Source organism: Arctopsyche grandis, chromosome 12 (assembly GCF_051622035.1).
Source record: "Arctopsyche grandis isolate Sample6627 chromosome 12, ASM5162203v2, whole genome shotgun sequence".
Lineage (NCBI taxonomy): Eukaryota > Metazoa > Arthropoda > Insecta > Trichoptera > Hydropsychidae > Arctopsyche > Arctopsyche grandis.
In genome coordinates, this window is record NC_135366.1 from 449,306 (window position 1) to 474,795 (window position 25,490).

General features: G+C 29.3%; 1 protein-coding gene across 1 annotated transcript in view; it reads right to left on the reverse strand.

Annotated features, from left to right (window-relative positions):
• Positions 1–25,490, reverse strand: part of Duox (dual oxidase) — an 81,745-nt gene that overhangs the window by 39,860 nt on the left and 16,395 nt on the right. The window contains exon 3 of the mRNA XM_077441994.1: positions 7,066–7,146. Within this exon, the coding sequence (XP_077298120.1) occupies positions 7,066–7,146 (81 nt within the window). The remainder of the gene's footprint in view (positions 1–7,065; positions 7,147–25,490) is intronic.

Consider the following 25,490-nt stretch of genomic DNA (forward strand, 5'->3'; position numbering starts at 1 on the left):
CGGCCATTAAGGTTGTTCGTCATATTATATATGTATATATATTTTTCGAAAACAAAAACGAAAACTATGCACATACAATTTGGTACGCAATAATACGATGGATGGCCACGCAATGGGTTTCGCAAAACCGGCCTAATGACTCTCAAATTTTGTGTTTACCTACTTTGTGAATGCGTTTCGGCTGTGTTGAGTTTGATATCTGATGATCAGAGGCTTCTTTAAACACGAATATGTACATATATAGTATACTAAATTGGAAATAAGATATATAAAAAAAAATATTTATAAAAGAAGTATGTATATGTATATAAATAAATGTATATAAAAAAACCTAATGTACTAAAATATAAAAAAATAATTATCAAATAAAATAAAAAGGCAGTTTTCACTACAGTTTTTTTTTATTTTATAATTATTTTTTATATTTTAGTACTAAATTAGGTTTTTTTAAATACATTTTTTATATATACTTTTATTTATAATATTTTTTTTTATATACATCTTAATATTATACATATTCAAAATATAGAAGAGGCTGGTTTTTAAAAAACTTTTTTTTTACTACAGTTTTTTTTTATAATAATAACAAAAATAAAATCTTGGAGCGGTATTACCACTAAATCATGTCCTCGCTCCCCAAGCTTTTCTATAATATTTTGGCCATATAAAGAAATGTTAAATTACTAGGAATTAGAAAAGTTTAAATTAAATTAAATAACGTATTTAATGTCCGCTTTAAATGTCAAAGAATAATGTCTATACCCTTCAGGTATAAACACATTACATTACCTAAAAACAATCTGCTTTAGATCGTCGACTTTGGAGAGTCTTTAATTGATGTTATGTATTAGATGTATTATGAGCATTTATAAGAATTGTAAATAGGTTTGTGAGCTCTTTTTCCTATTATGTGCTGTATATTAACATTAGAATAATATAATACTATGATTACTAACAAAATCAAATTAAAATTGTAAAATAGAAAATGATCAGTAGCTATTAAAATAGATATAAGATGTATCTATTGTGAACATATTTAGTAATAATAAAAAGCATTTAAAAATAAAAAAAAATCAAATTTCAAAGAATTCGAACCTTAAAGCCTTCGACATGATTCCACCCCCTCCCCCCAATGAATACAGTTTGAGAAACCCGTTTAAATTGAATTACTAAAAATATTTTAATATGTAAGAACGAGTTGCCTATCACACCTTCCCCGATCCATTAATGTGTCATGTCTAGGCACTTAAAGGTCAGTGAGAACGCCAGCGTATCCTTTGTTCGGGCTCTTACTGAGTTCCATTAGCCTAATCCGGGGTCTCTATTGTTCACTCACTAATGCATTCCGACAGTGGATACTCTCTCTTATGTTCCCACGTTACATTATTTTTCCCATTCTAGCGCATTATTTTTTTTTTTTATTTAGGCTTATGTATGTTTAACTATAAATACAGTGTTTTGAGGTCTAGGTGAAAGGGGAGGCGAAAGGGGGTGCGTTTGGCCAAGATGTGCCGAGTAATATATGTGTAATATTTTGTTCTATATAAAATCGACGTGATTGATAAAAGTTACTCAAAAATGCTATTGAATATATCATTTATTTCTCATCAAATGGAAAGGTTTGTGGGTGTGAGTCGCTGCCTCTCAGATTGGACACAACTGACCTGAGCACATCGCATTGCAAAATTTCAGGATGTAGTCGATTGCAACATCGTATTTATGTCGCAATTGCATCATTGCAATTCGATATGATGAGTGATGACTTTATCCACTTACATATGTACATAATTCATGAAATATATGATTTGCCATATTACAGAAACGTAGAGGTACCAGAGATACATATGTAGAGATACCTGTTCGATCAAAATCATTAATAAAATCGAACTCTTTAAATGAGAGCGTTCAATGAAAATATGTGGTCATTATCGTGTCAGTTGAAGTTTATTTATTATTCATTATCATATAAGTGCCCACGAACCGAATCAATCGATCGATTAGAGATTTATGACACAACGAATTTATTGCGCGTGAATGATTTCCGTTGTAAAATTCTCGAATAAGTGTGGTTGGTTTTTTATTATTTTTATCATTTATTATTTAACCCTTTGCCTGCCAAACGGCGGTATATTGCTGGCTGTATTATACATAGTTTAGCCGAAGACTGAAGATCTTTTCTAAGTAACTTTTATAAGCACTAGGTAGGAGTCATCTTCTCAGGTGTCGAAAACATATATTCAGAAGTATAACTTTTTATTTATCATTAAGTTTTATTTGAGTACATATGTAGTGCCATTAATCTTCTCAATATAATGTTATTTTACATATCGACAATTTTGATCAAGGACCAAAATGCCGCGGAAATTAAAGGGTTAAGTTTTCGTGTGCAAATTAGATTTTTTTGCTGTTGTGTTTTTAGCATTGTGCAACATGTCGTTTATGCAGATTTTGGTATGACAAGAGTAGAACAAACCACCATGTGCAGAGTATGGTGTCATAATTAATGGCTCTCACCTGTCTGTCATTGAAAACGCACGTGAGCCTTTTATTATGTTCGATGCTATTAATATTTGGCCTTTTGTCTCGGTGTGAATGAAATATTAATGGCGGGTAATCAACTATCGGAAACGTTTCCTCATACGTTATCTTTCGATGGAAAGTTAATCTAATTTGTTATGCAATTTGCATGTGGGTATCTACTTGTTGTTATAAAGCATGGTGAGTGCAATTACTGGATTGTTTGAGTTGACCGATTCGTTGCCAGAAACCATACGAGAGAATTATCCACAGACAAATCTCCCGGTTTTCTTGAGAGTACCCAATATGTATGTACATACGTCACATAGGGAACTAATTATTTGGTGGGTTAAAAATAACTACATATATAATGATCAGTAATTTATTAAATAAGTGATCGTTAAATAATATAAATGATCAGTAAATAGCAATTTTTCGATCAGTAATTAATTAAATAAGTGATCAGATAAATAATATAAATGATAAGTAAAACCAAATAAATTATAATTTTTGACAGTTGGATGATAGCCCATCTTAGATCTTAGCAGCCAACACTAATTTATTTATTTAAGGGTCAGGTTAGGTTAGGTTAAGTTGGGGTTGGCCCTATTAATTTAAGATTAGGTTGTTAGGGTCGGTATTTATTAAAAAAAAAAACAAATCTTAGCAGCCAACACTTATTTATTCAAGGGTACGCATATCCGAGAAAAATTCAGTCCATGGGAAAAAAACAAAAACCAGGAAGCCAGTAGTGTCAGCAAGTGAAAGAAAGTCAGTCTAAAAATGAATTCGAAGTCCAGGAGAAAAGCAAGAAATCAAAACACCAATGAATGTCAGATTTTATCAACGCGTGGTCCGGCGAAAACAAAGTAACGCACGCGGCTAGAGAGGATGTGTTGCTAGTGAAAATATTTCTTTACACTACCGAAAACGATTCGATATGGCAACATTGGCTAGTCTACTTCATCTGTCAGAATGCGTAAAACTGATCGTTTCATTTAATAATTGATCATTTGTTTTAAAATCTTATCATTTCGTTTATGTACATATGTACTGATCATTTTGGTTTAATTATTGCTCGTATTATTTAAATACTTATCATTCTATTTAATAACTGATCATTTATTATATTCACTGATTAATCCATTCTTTTTACCTCCCAAATGTTTTTTTTTTACTGATCAAAATGTGAATTTTTTACTGATTGGTTATGACATATGTATTTTACGTAATAAATATTAATTTACAATAAATCAATATAGCATTGTGTATTATTGATGATACGGTATTTTTGATCGTACCTCGTATGTAAAACGGGACCGTTTAATATGAAAGGATCCATTCATCAAACGCGGAGGCTTTTTGATATTCCGAACGAATTTCGCGAAGATATCATCGACATCATCATTCATGCTCGTAACGGTAAAATCCGCTACCTCACTTACATACATACATATTATACATAGACCGCTAAAATTCGCGTTAAAAATATCTCCGCAAATGTACGTGCTGCGAATTCGAATCATCTGTTGCGAAAATTGCGTATTTTTGTGAGAATTTTCTGTTTTGTTTTACATAAGATCGCTCGATGGAAAACTTTTGTGTTAAATCGTCGGTCTGAAGTATTTGGTGCAAATCGCAATATGTGTGTAATTAATTAGTCGTAACGAATCGTATCAATTCAATGAAGGTTATATTACAGTGCACTCTTAGATAGTAGGTATATATATATATATATATATATATATATATATATATATATATATATATATATATATATATATATATATATATATATATATATATATATACATACATATGTATATAAAGCAATTAATAGCGTGTTAAAATGGACAAAATGTACCTATTATTATAGTTAATTGGAAAATGGTAGGTATGATTTTTCAATTAGTATGTGAAATTTATACTTCATTGTTCGAAGAGCATTATCTGATGCAATTAATTCGAGTAGGTACTTAGTTTATGTTTGGTTTTATTTTTGATGTGTTTGGTTTAATTTTACATAGTTCGTATCATTTTTTTTTGTTTCGAAAAGCACCATTAATTAACAATTGACAGAATCGGCGTTCGTCCAGCAAATCAAACGTCAAACCAGGGTTGCCAGTAACAAAAATGAAATTTGACGTTTCAGTGAAATCATAACCAGTTACATTTTCACTGGGTAATCGTTATATCTTAGCAGCCAACACTTATTTATTTAAGGGTTAGGTTAGGTTGGGTTAAGTTAGGGTTGGCCCTTTTCATTTAAGATTAGGTTATTAGGGTTGGTATTTATTTTTGTTGATGGTAACCCACTTGACGTTTGATTTGCTGGGCGAAAACCGAATCTGTCATGCGAGCTATTTTAGAGAGGGGCATTCTTTTTATTTGCCGGGCCGATAAATGGTACCCTTTTTATCATTATGAAAGAAAAATTATTTAAACGTCAAAAACAGCACCATTCAAATAAATTCAAATTGCACTGCAGGCAAAAATGTGCATTGCATTATAGGCTTTCATTATCTCTCATATATATTTTTACTTCATTAATAGATTATAATGGTTTGGTGACCGCAGTGAAATCGTACATTAGCCACATTTGAGAACCACCGTTTTGGACTTAGGTATATTTTCTACAATAATATTATACATACATACGTACATCCGGCTAACTTGTTCAATTTAAATACCAATCGAAAAATCGAGTAATTTACGTCACCTTCGAAATATTTCTAGAGCAGGAAATATACGCGGACGAAAACAATGTCAAATAATAGGCAATAATGCATTTAGAGCGAGCTCGTAAACCGAGCGCGCAGGAAACACCTTGAATTTCGCCGCAAAAGCCAAACGGGAAAATCTCTCACTAATCTCGAACAGAAACTGAAGAATTTTCCAACGAATCGAAACGCGTCACGTGAATCAAAATTTACAGAAAAAACAAATGGGTGCGATTGGACATTGGCCTTAATCTAAATACCGATCGTTATTGCATCATACTGTGTAATATTACAAAACGGAATACCTAACTGGCAATTACGTATGTATTAATTTAATACATAATACATGTGTACGCATACGCATGTGAAATTCGATTTCGTATTTAAAAATCGGGAAACGAATCAAGGTTGCTCGCTTCGCACTACATGGAACTACTCAAGATGAAATTTTTCCGTTGCACAATTCATCGGGGAAAAAATCAATGAATCATACACTACCTATTATGTATAAGTGGGGACGATAGTGTGTTTAACAATCGACCTTGATTCGATAGTATTATAACATATAATAAATCCGATTGCGATGCGAACGGTGTGGTGCGACCTTTACGATTTCGATTTCGATGAAATTACTATGACTAATGTGGATTGTCATACTTTTTGTATTTCGTAAAATGTACATATGATTCGTAAACTGGATATTTATTGCAATGTAAATATAAGGACGTGGTTCTGATGACTAATTGTCTATTGATTACTGACTATCGTGTAAGGTAGATTGCATAATATCAATAGAACTTGTCAAATTACGAACCATCTGTCAAAATAAACTAACAATTTTATTAAAATGACGTATTTATACGACCCATATTCAACTTTAATTGCATTTGATCAGTCTTTTAATTAAATGGTCAGTTCGTAATTTGCCACAAAGTTACATATGTATGTGAGAACAATTGTTGGAATTAACCAAATAGTAATAGAAATTATTCATAATGAAATGATTTTTTGAAGCCGAATCGCGATTTTTGATATTGTCTATTTATTTTGTTAGCTTTCAAATTGTTTGTATATCATAAATTGTGTTAAAGTATTGAATACTTTAACACAACTTATTGATTACTGACTATCGTGTAAGGTAGATTGCATAATATCAATAGAACTTGTCAAATTACGAACCATCTGTCAAAATAAACTGACCATTTTATTAAAATGACGTATGTATGTCTATGTACATAAATGGCTATTTATACGACACATATTCAATTGCATTTGATCAATATTTTAATTAAATGGTCATTTTGTAAGTGGATACATAAAGTTATGTGAGTACAATTGTTGAAACTATGAATGAGATAAATGGTAATAGAGATTATTCATAATGAAATGATTTTTTGAAGCCGATTCTCGATTTTTGATATTAATTATTTATTGTGTTATGTTCAAATTGTTTGTATAAATTGTGTTACAAAGTATTGAAATGCATCTTTATTTTGAAAATTATGTTTGATTATATGTATGTATATACTAAGCATTATTTTCGCTCCAAAATTTCAAAATTCATTATGAAACACCTAAAATATTGAATTGCCATATTAGTACATTAGTACAGTATTTATAAATTGTAAATTTCGTTTGCATACAGTTTGTATTGTACAAATACACTTTTTCGTGTCTAATTAGTGTAAATAATGTTTAATAAATAATATGCGCGAAATTGAAAAAAAAAACAAACATTGTCAGAGTCAGGAGTAAATAACAGGAGTAAAACGAAATGAATAAAGTATTCATTTCATATAAATAAATATAAAATGTGGAAAAAACTCACCGACGGATCCCCAATCTGGATGAGCCCTGTTGTTGAACCAGCCATCGTACCTTTGCTTTTCAGTTCTGCTGTGTAAAGACCCTGAAAATAATAATAAAAAAAAACATTATTAGGTATTTATTACTTGTGTGAAAGTTAAATGGGTCAATGAAGAATTTTTATTATACCAGCAGTCGTAAAATTTGCCGATAGTAAAATTTCGCACATGTTGTGTCCAAATTCGATTTAATATACACATAATACATATGTACATATGTACCTATATCATATGTCGGTATTTATAGTTATTATTTTATAACTCAATTTTCAAGGAAAAATATTCCGATTATACATTTCACTCGTGAAGTTTTGTATTGTATTTCAGATACGTAATAAATATCATTTCGACATCGAAACCGAAAAATAGCTGATTGTATCTAATTTGAAATCGTTTCGATTAGAATTAATATTACGCAAAATGTATAGGTAGTATATATGTACGTACATACATATATAATATATAAAACCTAATCTCGACACGCTTAATTATATAATTGAAAAGCGATTTCGATCAATTGCCCAATGCAATACATTGAGTGTGGATTTAATCTTCTTGACGTTCGCGATCTATTTTAAATTTATATTGAATTTCGAGATTTATATATAATTGATTCGAGTCGTAAAATACCTACTAGCCGGCATGCCCGGCTCTACCCGGGTTGAATTCTTTAAGCTATTCTCCAACTTGACCACTGCTGCCTTTTTCAGATCGAATTATACATTTTTTTACTGTCTGTCGAACTTTCATCGAGTCTTCTGTCAAATTGGTTTTTAAAAGGGATGGTGCCCTCATGTTGTGCGCTATAAAGGGCAAATTTATCAGCTATTAAAACGGTTATAATACATATATTTGTCATAGATAGAAACCCTATGATAAATCCTACGAGAGACAAATATTTCAATCTTTAACCCTTCCTCACCGAAGTGGGGTATGCAAGTGCCCCAATTTTTACGTGTTTTGTAATAAGTATATGGTTTTCAAAGCTATACACCCTATATTTATTGTACTCCTAGAATGAACTACAAGAAATTTGTTTTAATAGATTTTGTATGATTTAGAAAAGTGGTACATCGTAAAAAAATACATTTATACATTTATACGTTCCAAAGTATGATTTAAAGGCGGTAGCGATAAGTTATGTTTAAAAGACTGTTCGCTTGCATATTCTTGTTGATCGATGAATCAATGCGATAGAAAGAGACAGCTATATTTTCGTAAGCTATTGTTTTCGTCGCTTTTGGTGCGTGGCTATTGAGTTGGCCTGTTGGCCTGTGCGTTTGCATGTTGATGCTTTTCGTTATTTTTTAATACAAAAACATGCTATAGGACTAAACCTTTTTTATGTTGATGTATAAAATGATTAATAAGATATATATTGAACCCATTTGTATTGAGAAAAGCTGTATTTTGACACTGTATAAAGACACTCGTTCGATCTCGACGCTCCGCCCTTCAAAAGTTAAAGGGTTCTTAATATTTGGTCCATGATTTAATATTATTTTGAATAATTCAATTGAATTGACTGGATTGACTGTATTTTGTTATGAACTTAATCTTATCTGTCGTCGAGAAACAGCTACAATAGACAAATCGCTAGAGACCTGTTTGACAAATATCTGTCTGTGGGAAACTTACATACACAAGTCTTCTCAAAATCATTCATAATTTGATCCGGATTGGCCAGTATTATATGCATGTATTCTATTGTGCCGATACTAGAAGATTTTGCTCTTCATCCATAAAGTAAAAAAAATAATACAGATATCTTTAATTATATAATATAAAATAAATAAAATTACACGACGTGTTTACAGTAGTTACTTATGGATTAAGCATACAAGCATGAGAACATTACGAGTCAATCTCTAACCGTAAATATTAGTAGGTTACATCGTGACCTAGCGCAAGTACATAATTATGATCGTCTGCCAAAATATAGAGATGTGTGTGAGTGCGAAAGTTCAACGTGTAATTAAATTTCGGTTGGGCAACGCCGGTCGGCCGTAAAGAAATAAATTGTCGATGTGTCTCGATTGTGACACAAATATGATTCGATTAGGTGGTTATACGTGTGTTATTAATTTGCTTCGCTTACTTACTATATGTACATATGTACATAGCTTTGCTTGTCGTTATTTTTCAACCTCGTTTCGCAACTTTCAAGTTCGCTATTTTTTTTTTTTGTATTTTTTGCAACGTATGTAAATTAATATGACTGCATGTGCGTGTGTAATGGATGATTCGGTACGCGTGTCATGTGTGTTTTTGGAAATACTGAATTGTGCATTTATATTTATGTTTTTAGAGTTTTTAGTTTGGTTCTAAAAGGACAAATGTCGATTATTAATAGAATTTTCAATATTGAATGAGACTTGCTTTTATCCACCACTAATTTGGGTTTTATATTGTTTTTTAATATTATGATGATTTAAAAAAAAATAAAGAATCTAGAAAGTTATTATTCAAATACAATGGGTTCGTTATTTGACAAGGAATTGCATTTATTTTATAATAGGAAAAAAATCAATATTTATTGATTCATATCACACTTCTCAAGTAAAGTACATATTATGTAAATATGATATTTTTGCAAAATTAAATAAATTATTGCGCTTATGAAGTGTAAAAATTTACGAATAATTACAGTCACATATGAGTAAAAGGTCAGGATCTACATATATTTTATACGTATTAAACAATGCTCAAAAATATACTTTATATTGTACATATGTACATATTTCTGAAATTGTATTACAATGATTTATTAAGCAATAATCTTCGTATCAAGATTTGGAAGAACGAATCGTGAATTTTTTACTAATTTTTTATTAATTTGGATTGAAAAAGACCAAGTTCGATTTATTTTACATAGAAAAAATATACAATTATTTAACTTTTATATCGAGTGTTAAAATTTAATGTATTACTAAACTGATATTTTGATCTCATCTTCCATTGAAAAGATTTAATCTAGTCCATTAAAATTTAATTTTTATATAAAAGTGATAAAAAATAGTTGATTGTATATAAAATTAGATTTTGTAATTTATTGAGAAATTTCATTTTAATTCAAAAATTCAATAATTGTGGATTTGATTCAATCTTTTCAATGGAAAAGTAGACTAAACAGTTTCGCAACTTAGTGAGAAGTTTCAATTTTATATAAAAATAAAATTTTAATGAACTCGATTAAATCTTTTCAATGGGAAATAAGATCAAAATATCAGTTTAGTAATACATTCAATTTTAACACTCGATTTAAAAGTTAAATAATTGTGTATTTATTCATTTTATGTAAAATAAATCGAACGTGTCCTTTTTCAATCCAAATTAATAAAATAATAATAAAAAAATTCGATTCGTTCTTCGAAATCTTGATACGAAGATTATTGCTTAATAAATCGTTGTAATAAAATTTCAGAAATATGCACATAATATGTACAATATAAAGTATATTTTTGAGCATTGTTTAATACGTATAAAATATAGATATTGACCTTTTACTCACATGTGACTGTAATTATTCGTAAATTTTGACACTTCGTAAGCGCAATAATTTATTTAATTTACATGCGCGTCAAACACGAGTCCTCAATTAAATTTAATTAAGTACACTAATTGTTTAATTAAATCGTATGCGATCACTTGCTAAAGCAATCTGCATATATTATTTGTATTTAAATACATTTTGAATTTTCTTTTATGATAGCGAAATAAATTAAATCCATTTAACCGTAACGTTATATGCATTACATGTTCTCTTTCAACTCCAAAAAAAAAAACGAGTTCTTTCATTTCAGACATTTGAATAAGTCACTTTCGAAATTGTCAAAACTCGAACTGAACGTACTGGAACACACACAAAAAAAATACTACACACTTAAATAAAATGTTATATTTAAGTATTCAGAAAAAAAATAGTAATATATTCAACGAACGTCGACAAATTTTCTTGAATTTTCAATTAATTGTTTTAGTGTCCCAATTGCATTTTATTTATTTAACGACAGCGTAATGATGTGACACAAATTCGCCCGAGTGATTTATTTTTCGAAAAAAAATCTATTTAAATCGATTTAATTAAGTGATTAAATATTTTCGTATAATAGAAACATTTTTGTTCACACGATATTCTTTTTCGGGTCACCCGTTCAATGATTGATCGACTCCCGGTGAATATTTTTATTACGATACAAATATATGATACGTTTTACTTGAATTATAATCGATAAAATATAATTTATATTATTATTTATAATGATTTTTTTTTCGATTTAATATGCGCGTGGTAACAATTCAACGGTCCGTTTAAATTCGTACGATATTAATTATTTTGTATGTACGTAGTTGTATTTTTGTACGGGTCGATTTATTGATTTGTCCAATTAGACATGTATATATTGTAGCTACGGGCGATCAATATATTTAGCCTGTATATTATGTAATATATTATAATTATAAATAGAATTTGGTTAGTGACAAAGTGTGTATTTGCGAATACGTACATAGTTGGAGAAATGATTGATTCTAATCAGATATTATTAAATCTATGTACTATAAACGACGTTTTATTTTTCTTTAAGGTACAAAAATACTATAAATATATTTAAAAAAAAAAACAAATCTAATTTTCTTCATTATACATTGAACTCATTTTTTAAATAAAAAAATAAGAGCAATTTGTATTTGATATGTTCAAATGCTTAAAGTATTTATTATGGTAATTAGTGAGAAAAATCATTAATCCTATGTACATATTCAGATATTTTTAAATCGTAATTATTACCGAATGTTGTATGAACTTGTGTTAAATTGAATTTTCAAAGGTATTTATGTAAAAATCTATTGAAATAATCAACACAAATATGTGCATAATGATCTCATTATTTAATAAAAAATTCAAATCAATGCGTTCAAATAAATTAAATATTGTGGCTACGGGCAATCTACATATTTAAACCATGTTATGTAACATTTGTATGTGAAAAAAATATTTAAATAGAATTCGGCAAGTGACAAAATATATTGTAAATAACGAGAAAAATGATTGACTCTAATATGAGATATTTTATTAATTAATTTATAACGTTGAAGTGTAAAATTCTACAGGTCCATTCGAGAATTGAAACTATTTACTATTTTTAATGTAAATTGAAATCAATGCGTATGTATCGGTAATAAATCGTTTCATTGCAGAACTGATGAAATTTACCGTAGCTTATTGAATTTATATCCATCAGCAACACATGTGTCCGAAAACTAGATCAACAAGAAAATTCATCAATTTCGAATTAAATATATCTAGTCGAAAATTCTTATCGCGACCGACCATTATCAATCTTGATTTGAAAAAAAAAAATAAAGCAAAAAAACACGCACCTCACACGAGGTTGTCGTAGACTGCATACTACATACATAGTACATTCATATCATATGGACAGATTTATACACCCAGATGAGAAAAACTTTCACGTGGACGATATACTAATTTATTACAAAGTGAATATTCAATACATATTTGAGCCATTAATTTCGAAGAAAAGCCCACGCCGAAAACGTGTTTTATTACGCTGTTGACTGATGAAGTTTCGCAACACTCGTCTAATATATATATACATATGTAATATTAATCGAGAGTGTAGAAATTATAACTGAAATAATTTTCGCCGATTTTATTAGACGTTTCAGATTTACGACGTACGATTTGCGTCCGACTGGTCTTTGATTTGCATTAATAATATACTTAAAAAAAAATATTAAGACACATATTATGTTTAAATTCGCATTCAACTTTCCGTAGGCTTTTGAATGCGATTTAAATTGAAATTAATTGTTATGTTTATCGGGCTTAGGTGCTTGTATCAAAAGAGAAAATAATATTTTCGCATAAAACACTTGTCGCAAATTTATTAGACGATTCAGTGTACAAAGACGCGTTAAGGAACGGGAAAAACTCGTTTGCTGTATCTTTTTAGTAAAATGCGTGCTTTGAGCGTTTTATCGAGGATATTTTCAAGTGCGTCTGTATGTGTGTAATAATTTTAATGTAGTACTTGTATTTTTTATTTGTTGCATAACGCCTCGAATACTAACCTTTCCAAGCTCTAAGTAATACAAAATAAATCCCTAAAAATAAATTTATAATACACCCATATATACTAATTTGAAAAAACTGCATGCCATATATAATATTCCGTTTGTTACAGACATTACTAACAAACTAATCAGTAGATTATATTGCAGAATCACTAATAACCTTACTAAAACATTTGTGAAGAGTCTCGGTGATTAGTGATTACAACAAAATGTCTATACCCTTTAGGTATAAACACAGATTACCTAAACACAATCTGCTTTAGGGCATCGACTTTAGAGTCTTTTATTAATATTATGTATTAGATGTATTATGAGCATTTATGTATAAGAATTGTAAATAGGTTTTTCAGCTATTTTCCTATTACGCTATGTACATATTAACATTATATGTAATAATATAATACTATGATTATTAACAAAATTAATTTAAAATTGTAAAATAGAAAATGATCAGTAGATCAGTAGCTATTAAAATAGATATAAGATGTATTGTGAACATAATTTAGTAATAATAAAAATCAAAAAGTATTTGTTGCAAAAAACGCACTGTGGATGGAATTTGGTTGAAATTTTTAACACAATTGTTTTGAAGTGTGAAATATTTTTGATAATATCTACTGTTGTTACATGTGTTTTTAATTTATAATTGTTATTTAAACTTCACAGATAAGGAAATCTTTTTTTTTATTAATTACAGTAGTTTTTTTATACTTTTTTGCAAAATATGCACAGTGGATGGAATGCAAAAATTTGTTGGACGATTGTTTTAAAGTGTGAAATCGTTTTGTAAGAAGTTATTTTGAAACGTGTTTGTAAAATAGTTAAAGAAATTGCATGATTAAGAAGTATATTAATTTGTTTGAAAATATATATATTTCTTGCAATATTATGCACAGTTGAAGGAATACTGCGTGAAATTGATGAAACGATCGTTTTAAGGTGTGATTATTTTTAATCTCTTCTTAAAAGTCCTACAAATTGTTAATAATTATAATACATATTTTTAAAGTAAAAGGTGTTTAGGCTTTAAGACAAAAAAAATAATATTCAAAAAAGGTAAATTATATTCTATTTCATAGAACATGAACACTTGCCTTACAGATACAATACAATCAAAAGACATTTTAAACAATATAAGCATTTTAAATCAATATAAGCATTTTAAACAATGCGAATTCATACAAGCATCCACAGTGACATACGTATGTATATGGAGAAATTTTTGCAGCATTTTATAAATCAAATGAGCGAACCTCAAAACGCTGAATAATTTGAGATTAGCAAGAGATATAGGAAAGGAGATGCCAATTTTTCAATAAAAATCAGAAAAATTGGCAAACTGATAAGAAACGATCGATCTAGTTGAACTCGAACCTGTAACCACTCTGCTCTAAAGCATAATATGCTAACAACTTGTCCACGCCACTGGTTTTATAATTAATTTAGCATTTAAAATATATCTCCATAGTTAAAAAAAAAATTAAATAATAGTACAATCGCTCGTATATGCCGTCTTTAAGATAGTGTGGATGATTGTCCCGACCTTTTTGCTGACTCTTTCAGTATTTTTAGGGCTAAGGTGAAGAAGGAAATCTGTGGTTGATTTGCACCTCTCCACCTTTATTGTCATTCATTGTTTATTAATTTTAATATGTTTTTGTAATTTTTCTTTTTTGTTTGCTTTATATTACCATGTGGTGCTCACTGTACATGGAATATTATATTTTCATTTATATTTGTATATTTTTTGTCTCACTGTACTGCTTCTTTTTTATTTATATTTCATTCTGTATGTGTGCCAATTTAAATAAATCACAATGTATGATATAAAATCGATAATGTTAAAAATTCACACCGCATAAAAACATATGATATTTAAATATTTTTACTCGTACCCAGCACGTGAGCGCAAAATATGCGACAATAATTTTGTATGTAATATAATTGATAATTTTATTGGCGTACTTGTACATAAGTATGCTCAATTAGCGCTTTTACTCTGTAGTATGTATATTCGTCAGCAAATCATTAAATTTTGCGGTCTGCCATAAACATTTTAGAGGCGATGACGACGAGTGTTCGTCGATGATGGCCTTCCCTAGGGCGGTTCGGGTAACGAACCCGAGATGTTAAACCTCAACCTTGGCAATGCACCTCACCGATGGGCAAACCCCGACCTTTCCACGTAAGCATATACGTACATATGTGCGTTTACATATGTACATAAAATAAGTAACGACTGAATGATTTTAATCACGGCACGCGAAGATTACCCCTCGTGGAGGTGGAGTGTTGTACATTTTTATCGAGGTTTTTCCCGGGTGACGTTACTAGTGCTTTGAACAGGATCTTTGCACAAAAGACGTTTCCGTAATCGATAAAATAGAATCTCGTTTATGACTGGGAGTATCCTGTATGTATGCATGTCGGTACTCGATGAGATTATTATTATGTCGCTGATTTATTGCGGTCATTCGAGATGATTGCGCGTCGTGATTTCAACGGCTGTATTGGGTGGCCCACAATGTCTTATCAAGTCGTCCGAAAGATATATACTTGAGAGCAATCTGAAATAAATTGAAACTGGATTTTGTATGTAATTATTACGGTATGTATGTATGTATGTATGCAAGTAGTCGATTTTTCTCTTTGAGAGTGCATGTATTTAAGTATGCATTGCTCCCTTTGTTCGAAATTGTTTTATTTCCAAAGCCTGTTGTAAAACGACCGAGCTTTTTTCAGTTGAGTGGCCCTACAGTAAAGATCCAACATAAAGACCCTACAGTAAAGACCTGACGTAAAGTCTAATGGCCGAATAAGAAAAATCATCAGTTATAGATGTAATTTAAGTTTCAATTAAGGTTGATAGCCAGTTCATCATAAATTTAATTCCAGAAAAGGGGAAATGAATCGTGTAATAGTATAGAATAAAATCTCAAAATTATACATACATACATACATTTTTCACTATATTTTTAAAAAAATTTTCACCTGTTTTTTTTATTTAAGTCTGTATGTTTATAATTTTCTCTAATTCAATATTTCAATTCTGCTGGCTAGACCTTGAATTTGTAACTCCAGGTCGATAGTTTCCTATCAGAGTATGCCAATTTATCTGATTTTCATTGAAACGGTTCCAACAAATTGGCAACCTTACCCATTTTCTCGAAAATCTCAGATTTTGCTGAATTGTATAAAATGCTGCAAATTCACAAATTTCACCATAAATTTCTCTGTGGATGTTAATTGATATGTATTTACTTTGTATAATAATACTTGTATCAAATGTACAATGTTACCTGTTAGGCCTTCCTGGGATGAATTAAAAAAAAATTAAGTTTCAATTGAGGTTGATCAACCCATTTCATCAGAAATTTAATGCCAGAAAAGGATGAATAAAAAGTTTCGCTAGAATTGTGCAATAGTATAGAATAAAATCTCAAATTATACATTTGTAAGTATATTTTTAAAAAAATGTTCACCTGTTGTGGTTTTTTATTTTTGTCTGCGATAACTGTATAATTTTCTCGTAATTCAATTTTAATGTTACATATATTAGATATAAACTGCATGGTTGGAAAAAAATATAATTATAGTAGAAATTTAATTATTTATTTACTTTTACATATACTATATTATACCAGGAAGGCGTAACAAGTAAACCCCAATGCGCCTCCCTTGCCAATTCCAAACATCAATATACAATTTTTAGAATAATTTTTTAACGAAGCATCATAGAGACATTTATAGATAATTTTACATTTTCGGAGCATTTTTTTTATATGAATCGTCAAATTTAGAGATGCTGAAAAACTCAAAGTTTTTTAGAGAGATTTATTGAAAATTTGCAGCATTTATATATGAATCGGTGAAATTCAAGGTGTTGAAAACTCGAAAATTGCGATAAATGGGCAAAGGTTGCCAATTTATTGGTACCGTTTCAATGAAAATCAGATAAATTGGCAAACTCTGTTAGAAAACGATCGATCTATGTGCTAACCACTAGTCCACACTGCTGGTTAAATGTGTTGGAAGATTTTCGTGGAAGATTTAAACTCGTTGTTATGGAAATTGGCTTACTGCATAAACATTACTGCAACAAGGTATGTACATTGTATGTACATAAATATACATACATATGTATGCAGTATGCAGTGTGCTTTTTTTGTGTAATATATTGTTAGTTAAAGTTTCTGACATATCAATCGAGCATTGTCCGAATGGCATTTAAAACAATGAAATGTCAGTTATATACTTATCTTAGTGTGGATGTAAAATGTTACGTTGTTGAACTTTTATTCGTGAAAAAGTTGCAAACAATAGTAAGGTATACATAGGTATCTGTTTAATGTCAATTTGAAAACGGATCGGTTAACTATTCGTTGTGTCTTCAAAAGGAAACTTGCGTAATCAAAGCTGGAAATCTGCTCGTAAAATACGTAAAACATGCTCTTTATTTCTGTCTGGCGTTGCTCGGGCGAATAAAAGTCGGAAAAAAGCGTAATTAAGAGTATCGTGAAATAGTATTCAAAATCTGGAAGTTCTGAATTGAAAACTGTAATTTTTTAAACAAATACATATGTAAATATGTATCTGCTGTATATTGATTTATGATTTTCAAACTGTCATTAAAACATCCATAACATAACTTTTAACTTCATCTTTGTAAAAATTTTATTCGAATTTCTTTGATTTTGTTTAATAGGAAGTTTAATATTAAAATTTGAATTAATATTAAAATGTTTTATTACTATATTTATATGCATCCACTTATACATATGCATGTATATTCGTATCATAAATAAAGCACGTGTATATATGTATGTATATAATCGGTAAATGGAAGTAGGCGTTCTTAAAGTTTCAGGCAAATTTTTATGAGTATCATTTAGGATTAATCTAAAATTTGTTCCGTTTCAAAATAATATATTATTAGATATAAATAATGGCTCAAAAACTCCATATTGTAAGTATGAGCAAAACTTTTTAATACTTAAATATACACATTATATGTATTTATAATAAACATGTTTATGATATAGTAAAATTTTATGATTATTTCGATATTATTCGTAAACGCCATATTTAGCTTAAAGTATAATTATATTTAATTGTAGCTTTGTTTGAATCAATTTAAAATTCTATCAAAAATAAAAAGAATTCGTCACAGTGGCAATGGAATGCATGTAGATCCAAATCCGAATTTCATTGCAATAATAAATAAAAAAATTCAAAAATCTCACATCGAGAACGTTCAACTTGATGCTAAACATATACTAAATGGCTATATTACTTAAATTTATTGTTAAATCTGTGAATTGAATTTGAAACCGACATAAATCGAATCGCACACGCTCTCTAACAAGGGAAATGCTAGAATTGAATACAAAAATATTTGATAAAATAATTGCATTAATACTATATACATATTCTTGGAAAAAACAACACGTGACTAGTCGTTTCAAATTTTTGTGTCGAGTTGTATTCGTGCAACTCGATTATGATATAAATATGTTATGTATGTGAGATTTAATGTTATTTATTTATTTATATATTATATGATTATGACATTACGTCGTGTTTATCGGTTTGTGCGCCTTCGAGTGACATAAATATATGCAGAAAGTCGCGTGCCATAAAATGACACTGATCGATGACAGAATTCGCACAATGTGTAATAAAAACGCAATTGATTCTCGTTTGTGCGAATTTTAATTGCAAATAATGCGGCTGAATATATACCTAATAAATTTGTAATACATTTGTATGTATAAACAATTAGCACCTCATGAAAAATGTATTACATTCGATTCATGGATTATGGAGCTACATATGTATATGCTATATATGTACATACAAGGATTCAAAACAATGTACTGACAAATATATATCGTGCTTTTAATTAGAGATACTTCAATATAAATTATAATATTTGAAGCTAATTTGTTTCAGTTTGACAAACTCTGGTACAGTTGGATTTTGATGTAATTAACCATTTTCGACCCAAACTTTGATTTCATTTTTAATATGTGATAAATATAAGTATTTCATTTTTTTTAGCATAGCAGTGATTTTTAACAGTTTTATTTATATACTAGTGTTTTTACCCGGCTTCGCTCGGTATTTGTAATATAAACCGCTTAAACATGGCCAATCTAATAGTAAACATTTTATTAAATTTATTTGTATTATCGTTTGTATATTTATTAAATTGAACGTCACGGATTTTACGAACCAAACAAATAAACAAACATACACACAAAGTCTCTTTCGAAATTATGTATGTACATATATATAAGACTAGTGGTTTTACCCGGCTTCGCTCGGTGTTTGTAATATAAACCGCTTAAACATGACTAATCTAATAGTAAACATTTTATTAAATTTATTTGAATAGTTTTATTTTATATAAATTTATTTGAATACTCATTTGTTTTTTTTATTAAATTGACTGTCACGAATAATCAAACATTTATACTAAGTCTCTTTCAAAATTATATGTATACCAGAATCCGACGCCTGCGCCCCCCAGTGCCTTCACCCCCGGGGACTTCAAACCATTCGAATCGAAAAAAATCGAATTGGCGCCTATGAATCGAAAAAAAAAAACTAATGTGTTGTCTACGAACCAATCAACCAAGGTTGCATATATGCAAAGTCTCTTTGAAATTATATATTAGATAAAGCCGTTCCATAAAATCAAGTTTTGTATCACTTATTCTTAAACATTAACTGATAAATAAATATTGATAAATTGAGAGTATTCACAACTAAATTTAGCAAAAATTTAAAATAAACATATGTATAATATAGGGGGTGGATTTGGTCTGGTTGTCACAAAACATTCTTTATCTTCAAAAATATACATATAAACTTATTAATAATTAATGAAAAAAAAGCATATTAATAATTAATGAACAAAAAATTATATTTACTCAAAATTAATGAAACTATAGTTAGTTATGGGTTTGACAGGTCGGTTATAAATCAATCCGTCCGTCTTAAAATCGGAGCGATTTCGCACGTTTTTTATGGCGAAAATCCGGTTTTTTTGTCGTTTTGCGGAAGACGAAGACCACACCCGTCGATTGTCCCGGTTTTCTCACACCAGAATTAATGGAGGAAGTGGATTGGGGAATGTGAGAACTCATTCGCGACAGGATACATATAATGAGGCTTAATATGCACTTTTATACGTACACATGTGCACAAATGTACATTAAATTGTCGGCCTCATGTGAGGACGCGGCACGATTAAAGAATGCATTTAAAAATTACCAATAATTATATTTTAAATTTATCCACAAGTTCATATCGACGGGTTGCCGGCCTCATGTGAGAGCGTCGTATGCGATCGGGTTGTATTTTTCGTTCTCGAAAGTAATGAATTAATTAAGTTTAAATTGGATCGTAAACGGTATTATGAAACAATGCGTGAAATGAAAACGATAAGAGACTCGTTAAACTTTTAACGGCTTTATATCAGTATTATATTTTTTTAATATATGATCTCGTTCATTTTTAATCAATTTCGACCTTTTAGTTCGAGTTGCGCAAATTGGATCGCAAATGAACCGCAGAGCAATAAAAAAGTGGAGTGAGTACTTATAATATATTATTAAAGATACATACATACATACATGTGTACTTTCGCCGAAAAGTTGCCCTTTTACATATGAACATACATGAGCCAATTATATTTCGAATAGCACAATCGAAACTTTCTTTCCGCTCGTTATTGATTCGTGATATTTGTACTAAATGATGTAAAATATCGGCTTATTAAAATTCCAGCCCCATCATGTCACGTTCTTGTATTATTATATTTATATCTGTATAAATTAAAATTTAGTTGAAAATGAATTATGAGAATATGTCAGTCACAATCAGCTTGTCAGTTTGAGGCCGATTTGCCGTATGTTTTCATTTAAAATCAATATTGAGAAGGTGCAAAAAGCATTTCTTTGTTTCTTATACATATATGTAGGAAAAAGTATGGGTATTATACATATCTCTACCATATTGCTTTCCTTTTGGGCATGCTTGGGTATAATTTCCTTGAACTTCGGAGAAACTTCTCATTAATTCGTTTTGTTCTCCAACTTATACGTTGTAGTAAGTCATACTCGTCGTTACTGGAACAACCCTAATAATTATGTGCGACAGCATTTTCTGCTCTTACAGTTCTCGAATGACTTATATGTATTCCAAGAGCTATCTGACTTCCCAATTTTGATTTTTGTTGTAATCATCGAGACTCTTCACAATTGTGTTAGTATGGTTATATTCTGTCATAGAATCTACTGGTTAGTTTGTTAGTAATGTCTGTAACAAACGGAATATTATTTAAGGCATGCAGTTTTTTCAGGTTAGTATATATGGGTGTATTATAAAATATTTTTAGAGCTATTTTGTATTATTTGGAGCTTGACTTCTCAATGAAATCGTTGCTGCTAAGCCTGAATGTGATATTTTCCACCTTATCGGGGATTACTTTATTTGTCTGGTAGTCTGCTGTCATCATTATTTTTATAATTGTATGTGATGTATGAATAGAATTTTGATATTCTCTCTTCTATGTATTTGGATCTCACAGGGATGTTTGGTATTTACAGCTGTAAATAGATATTGGTGCTGGCTATAGGTGAAAGACATTCCCTACTTTGTATTTTATTATTTGATATTTTTACTATATCTGCTATTATTATGATGCTATTATTTTTTTTTATGATTATGTATAATTTTTTTTTTTACTTACATGTAACTATGTATATAATGTATGTAACTATGTTTTTTTTTTTGACCATTGTGGCGCATTAGGGACTCCTGTAATGCCACAACGGTCCGAACTTAAACTAAAATAAACAAATAACCGGAGGTTCTTCGTCTACAAATATATGTAACAAATTAGCCTTTGAAGTATCGAACGAGTGTCCCGAACCGGGGTCGAGTAACACCCCAGTATTTTTTTAATCAAAATACAGCTTTTCTCAATACAAATTGGTTTAATATATATCGTATTAATCATTTTATACATCAACATAAAAAAAGTTTTAGTCCTATAGCATGTTTTTGACTATTTTTGTATTAAAAAATATCGACAAACATCGACATGCGAACGTACATAGGTAAGGCCAATAGGCGACTGCATAACTCAATAGCCACGCACCAAAAGCGACGAAAACAATAGCTTACTTTCAATATAGCTGTCTTTTTCTCTCGCATTGATTCATCGATCAACACGAATATGCAAGCGAACAGTCAAAAATATGACTTATCGCTACCGCATTTAATTCATAATTTGAAACGTAGAAATTTATTTTTTTACGATGTACCCCTTTTCTATTAAAATCTATTAAAATAAATGTATTGTAGTTCGTTCTAAGAATACAAAAAATATAGGTTTGAAAACCATATAGTTATTACGAAAAACGTAAAAATTGGGGCAATTGCTTACCTCACTTCGGTGAGGGGGGCTAATAAGTAATATAAATTTAAATAATACATAAAAAAGTAATAGTTTATGGTCGAAATTTGGCTATATACCTATATGTAATTTACCGATTACATTTTGAATTTGTGATACTACCGAAAATAAAAACAATGTGTCATAATATAACAATGTGTCATAATTTGTTTTATATTTGTAAATTTCAATTTCTTCTTATATTCTATTTTATAACCTTTTCCAAATATTTTAATACTAAAGTTTAATTATGCAATGTTCTACATATTTTGTCATGCCTTTATTCTTTACTTTTTAATTTGTTTTCTTTATATTTATCTTTTTCATTTTTGTAAAAATCTATTATTGGACTCGGATGTTACATATATTATTTATTTACTATTTGTTTTTTTATACATATCTATGTACATCCTGTCTGTTGATTTTTCAATTAATAAAATAAATAAATAATATCACAGTTATGATTCAAAACTTGTTATATACATATGTACATATATTGTATGTATATGTTTATTTCGAATTCAAGTTCAAAGGTTACAATGAATGCGCTGTGACGAATCTGAATACACATGTATTTGAGATTGTAATCCGGTATTTTGGTTTTTTGTCACAGTCGAGCGGTAAATTCCAAACTGCACGATAAGTAAAGCATCCGTTTCTTCGAATTCGCATTTGAATACTCATATTTTATTTTATTTTTATTTTATTTTATTTTATTTTATTTTACGGTCAAGAAAAAATTGACCATTTTACATGTTGGAAATAGAGAAAGAAAAAGAAAAAAAATTAAAATGAAATATAAAAGAAAAATACACATACATTCATATACTACAAAATAAATTACATTATATTAAAAAAATATTTAAATAAAATAGATTTCATGTTATATTTACTAACAATGAATAAATCGACCATGGATAATTCGTTTCCAACTCTGTGCAGTCTCAACATAGCTGAGTTCAATGAGTAATTAGTGGTAAACCTGGGCATATCAAAAAGATGGTTACATCTAATTGATCTACCCGGCACATGGAAGCACACTAAACTCACCAAGTCAGAGCATTTAATAGTGCCATTAAGAAGACCACACAGAACTGAAATATCGTTAATTTTCCTTCTGTCATATAATTTTAGCAAATTAAGTTTCCTATAAATAATAACGTTACTGACATAGTGATTATGACTTTTAAAAAATTTAAATTTGATGAATCTAGTGAACTTTATTTGCACTGACTCTATTATGTTAATTTGTTTCATTAAATAAGGAGACCAAATGGTAGAATTGTACTCTAATTGGTTTCTAACCAGAGTGGTGTATAAAATTTTAATCGTATTTACATTTTTGAAGTGAGTACTATTTCTTATTAAGAAACCAAGTGTTTTGATGGCATTTTTTGTGATAAAATTTATATGAGAATTAAAAGTTAATTTGTCGTCAAAAATAACTCCTAGATCTTTAATTAGCGATGATGATGGTAATGATTCATTATTTATATGATAATTATAAATAATTTTGTTATTTGACCTACTGAACCTGACAGCAGAACACTTCTTAATGTTTAAATATAATTTATTAAAAGAACACCAATCGTTTAATGAGTTTAAATTAGTTTGTAAAGTAGCACAATCGTTAGTGTCTTTTATACATTTAAATATTTTTAAATCGTCTGCAAATAAGAGCACTTTAACATCATTAAATATATTTATAATATCATTTATAAAAATATTGAATAGGACTGGTCCCATGTGAGATCCTTGGGGAACGCCACTAGTTGGATTAAAGGAGTAAGATTTAGAATGGCCGATTTTAACTAATAATGATCTATTGGACAAATAGCTCCGAAACCAGTTTAGTAATACACCGCTGATTCCGATACTGTTTAGTTTATATAATAAAATCTCAATATCAACTTTGTCAAATGCTTTACTGAAATCAGTGTAAATTGAGTCAACTTGCAATTTAACAGATAAGGCACTAGAAATAAAATTTTCATATAATAATAAATTGGATAAGGTAGATCTACCAGAAGTAAAACCATGTTGTTGTGGAATAATAATGTTATTAATGAAAGGAATAAATTCGTCTAATACTAAACTTTCAAAAAGTTTTGGAATAGTTGATAGTTGACAGATGGCTCTATAGTTCATTACATTATGTTTATCCCCATTTTTATGGAGAGGCATTAAATAGCCAGACTTCCAAGAATTGGGAAATATACCAGTGGAAATAGATTGATTAAAGAGATTAAAAAGAGGATAAGTTAATACATTGGCACAATTCTTGATAAAAATTGGGGGTATGTTGTCAGGACCCGCAGATTTAGATATATCTAAGGCATTTATTTTGTTAATTAATTTTTGAATAGATATATTTATAGAATGTAAAGGTGAAATCAGGACATTATTATTTACAATGCTATAATTAGAATTATTGTTGTTGTTTTTGACATAGATCGATTTGAAAAAATCAGCAAAAAGATTGACTGAATCATTAGTATTGTCAACAAATTTACCGTTAAGTTGAATGTTTTCTGGTATATATGTTTTATTGTTGTTTAATTCTTTAGTAAATGACCAAAAATATTTGGAATTTGAATCAATGAATGATTCTGTTTTTTTAATATAAAGTTTAAAACATTTGGATATATGGATATATGACTGTTTTCTTATATTTTTAATGTTTTTGTATAAATTTCTTCAAGGTCCATGTCCGACGGGCGCATAATTAGCATTGACGCACACTTTGGTCGCACAAAATGACTAACTCGTTAAATATCTCTCGTACATACATTCGAGTATTTATTTATTTTGAATTGCAAAACG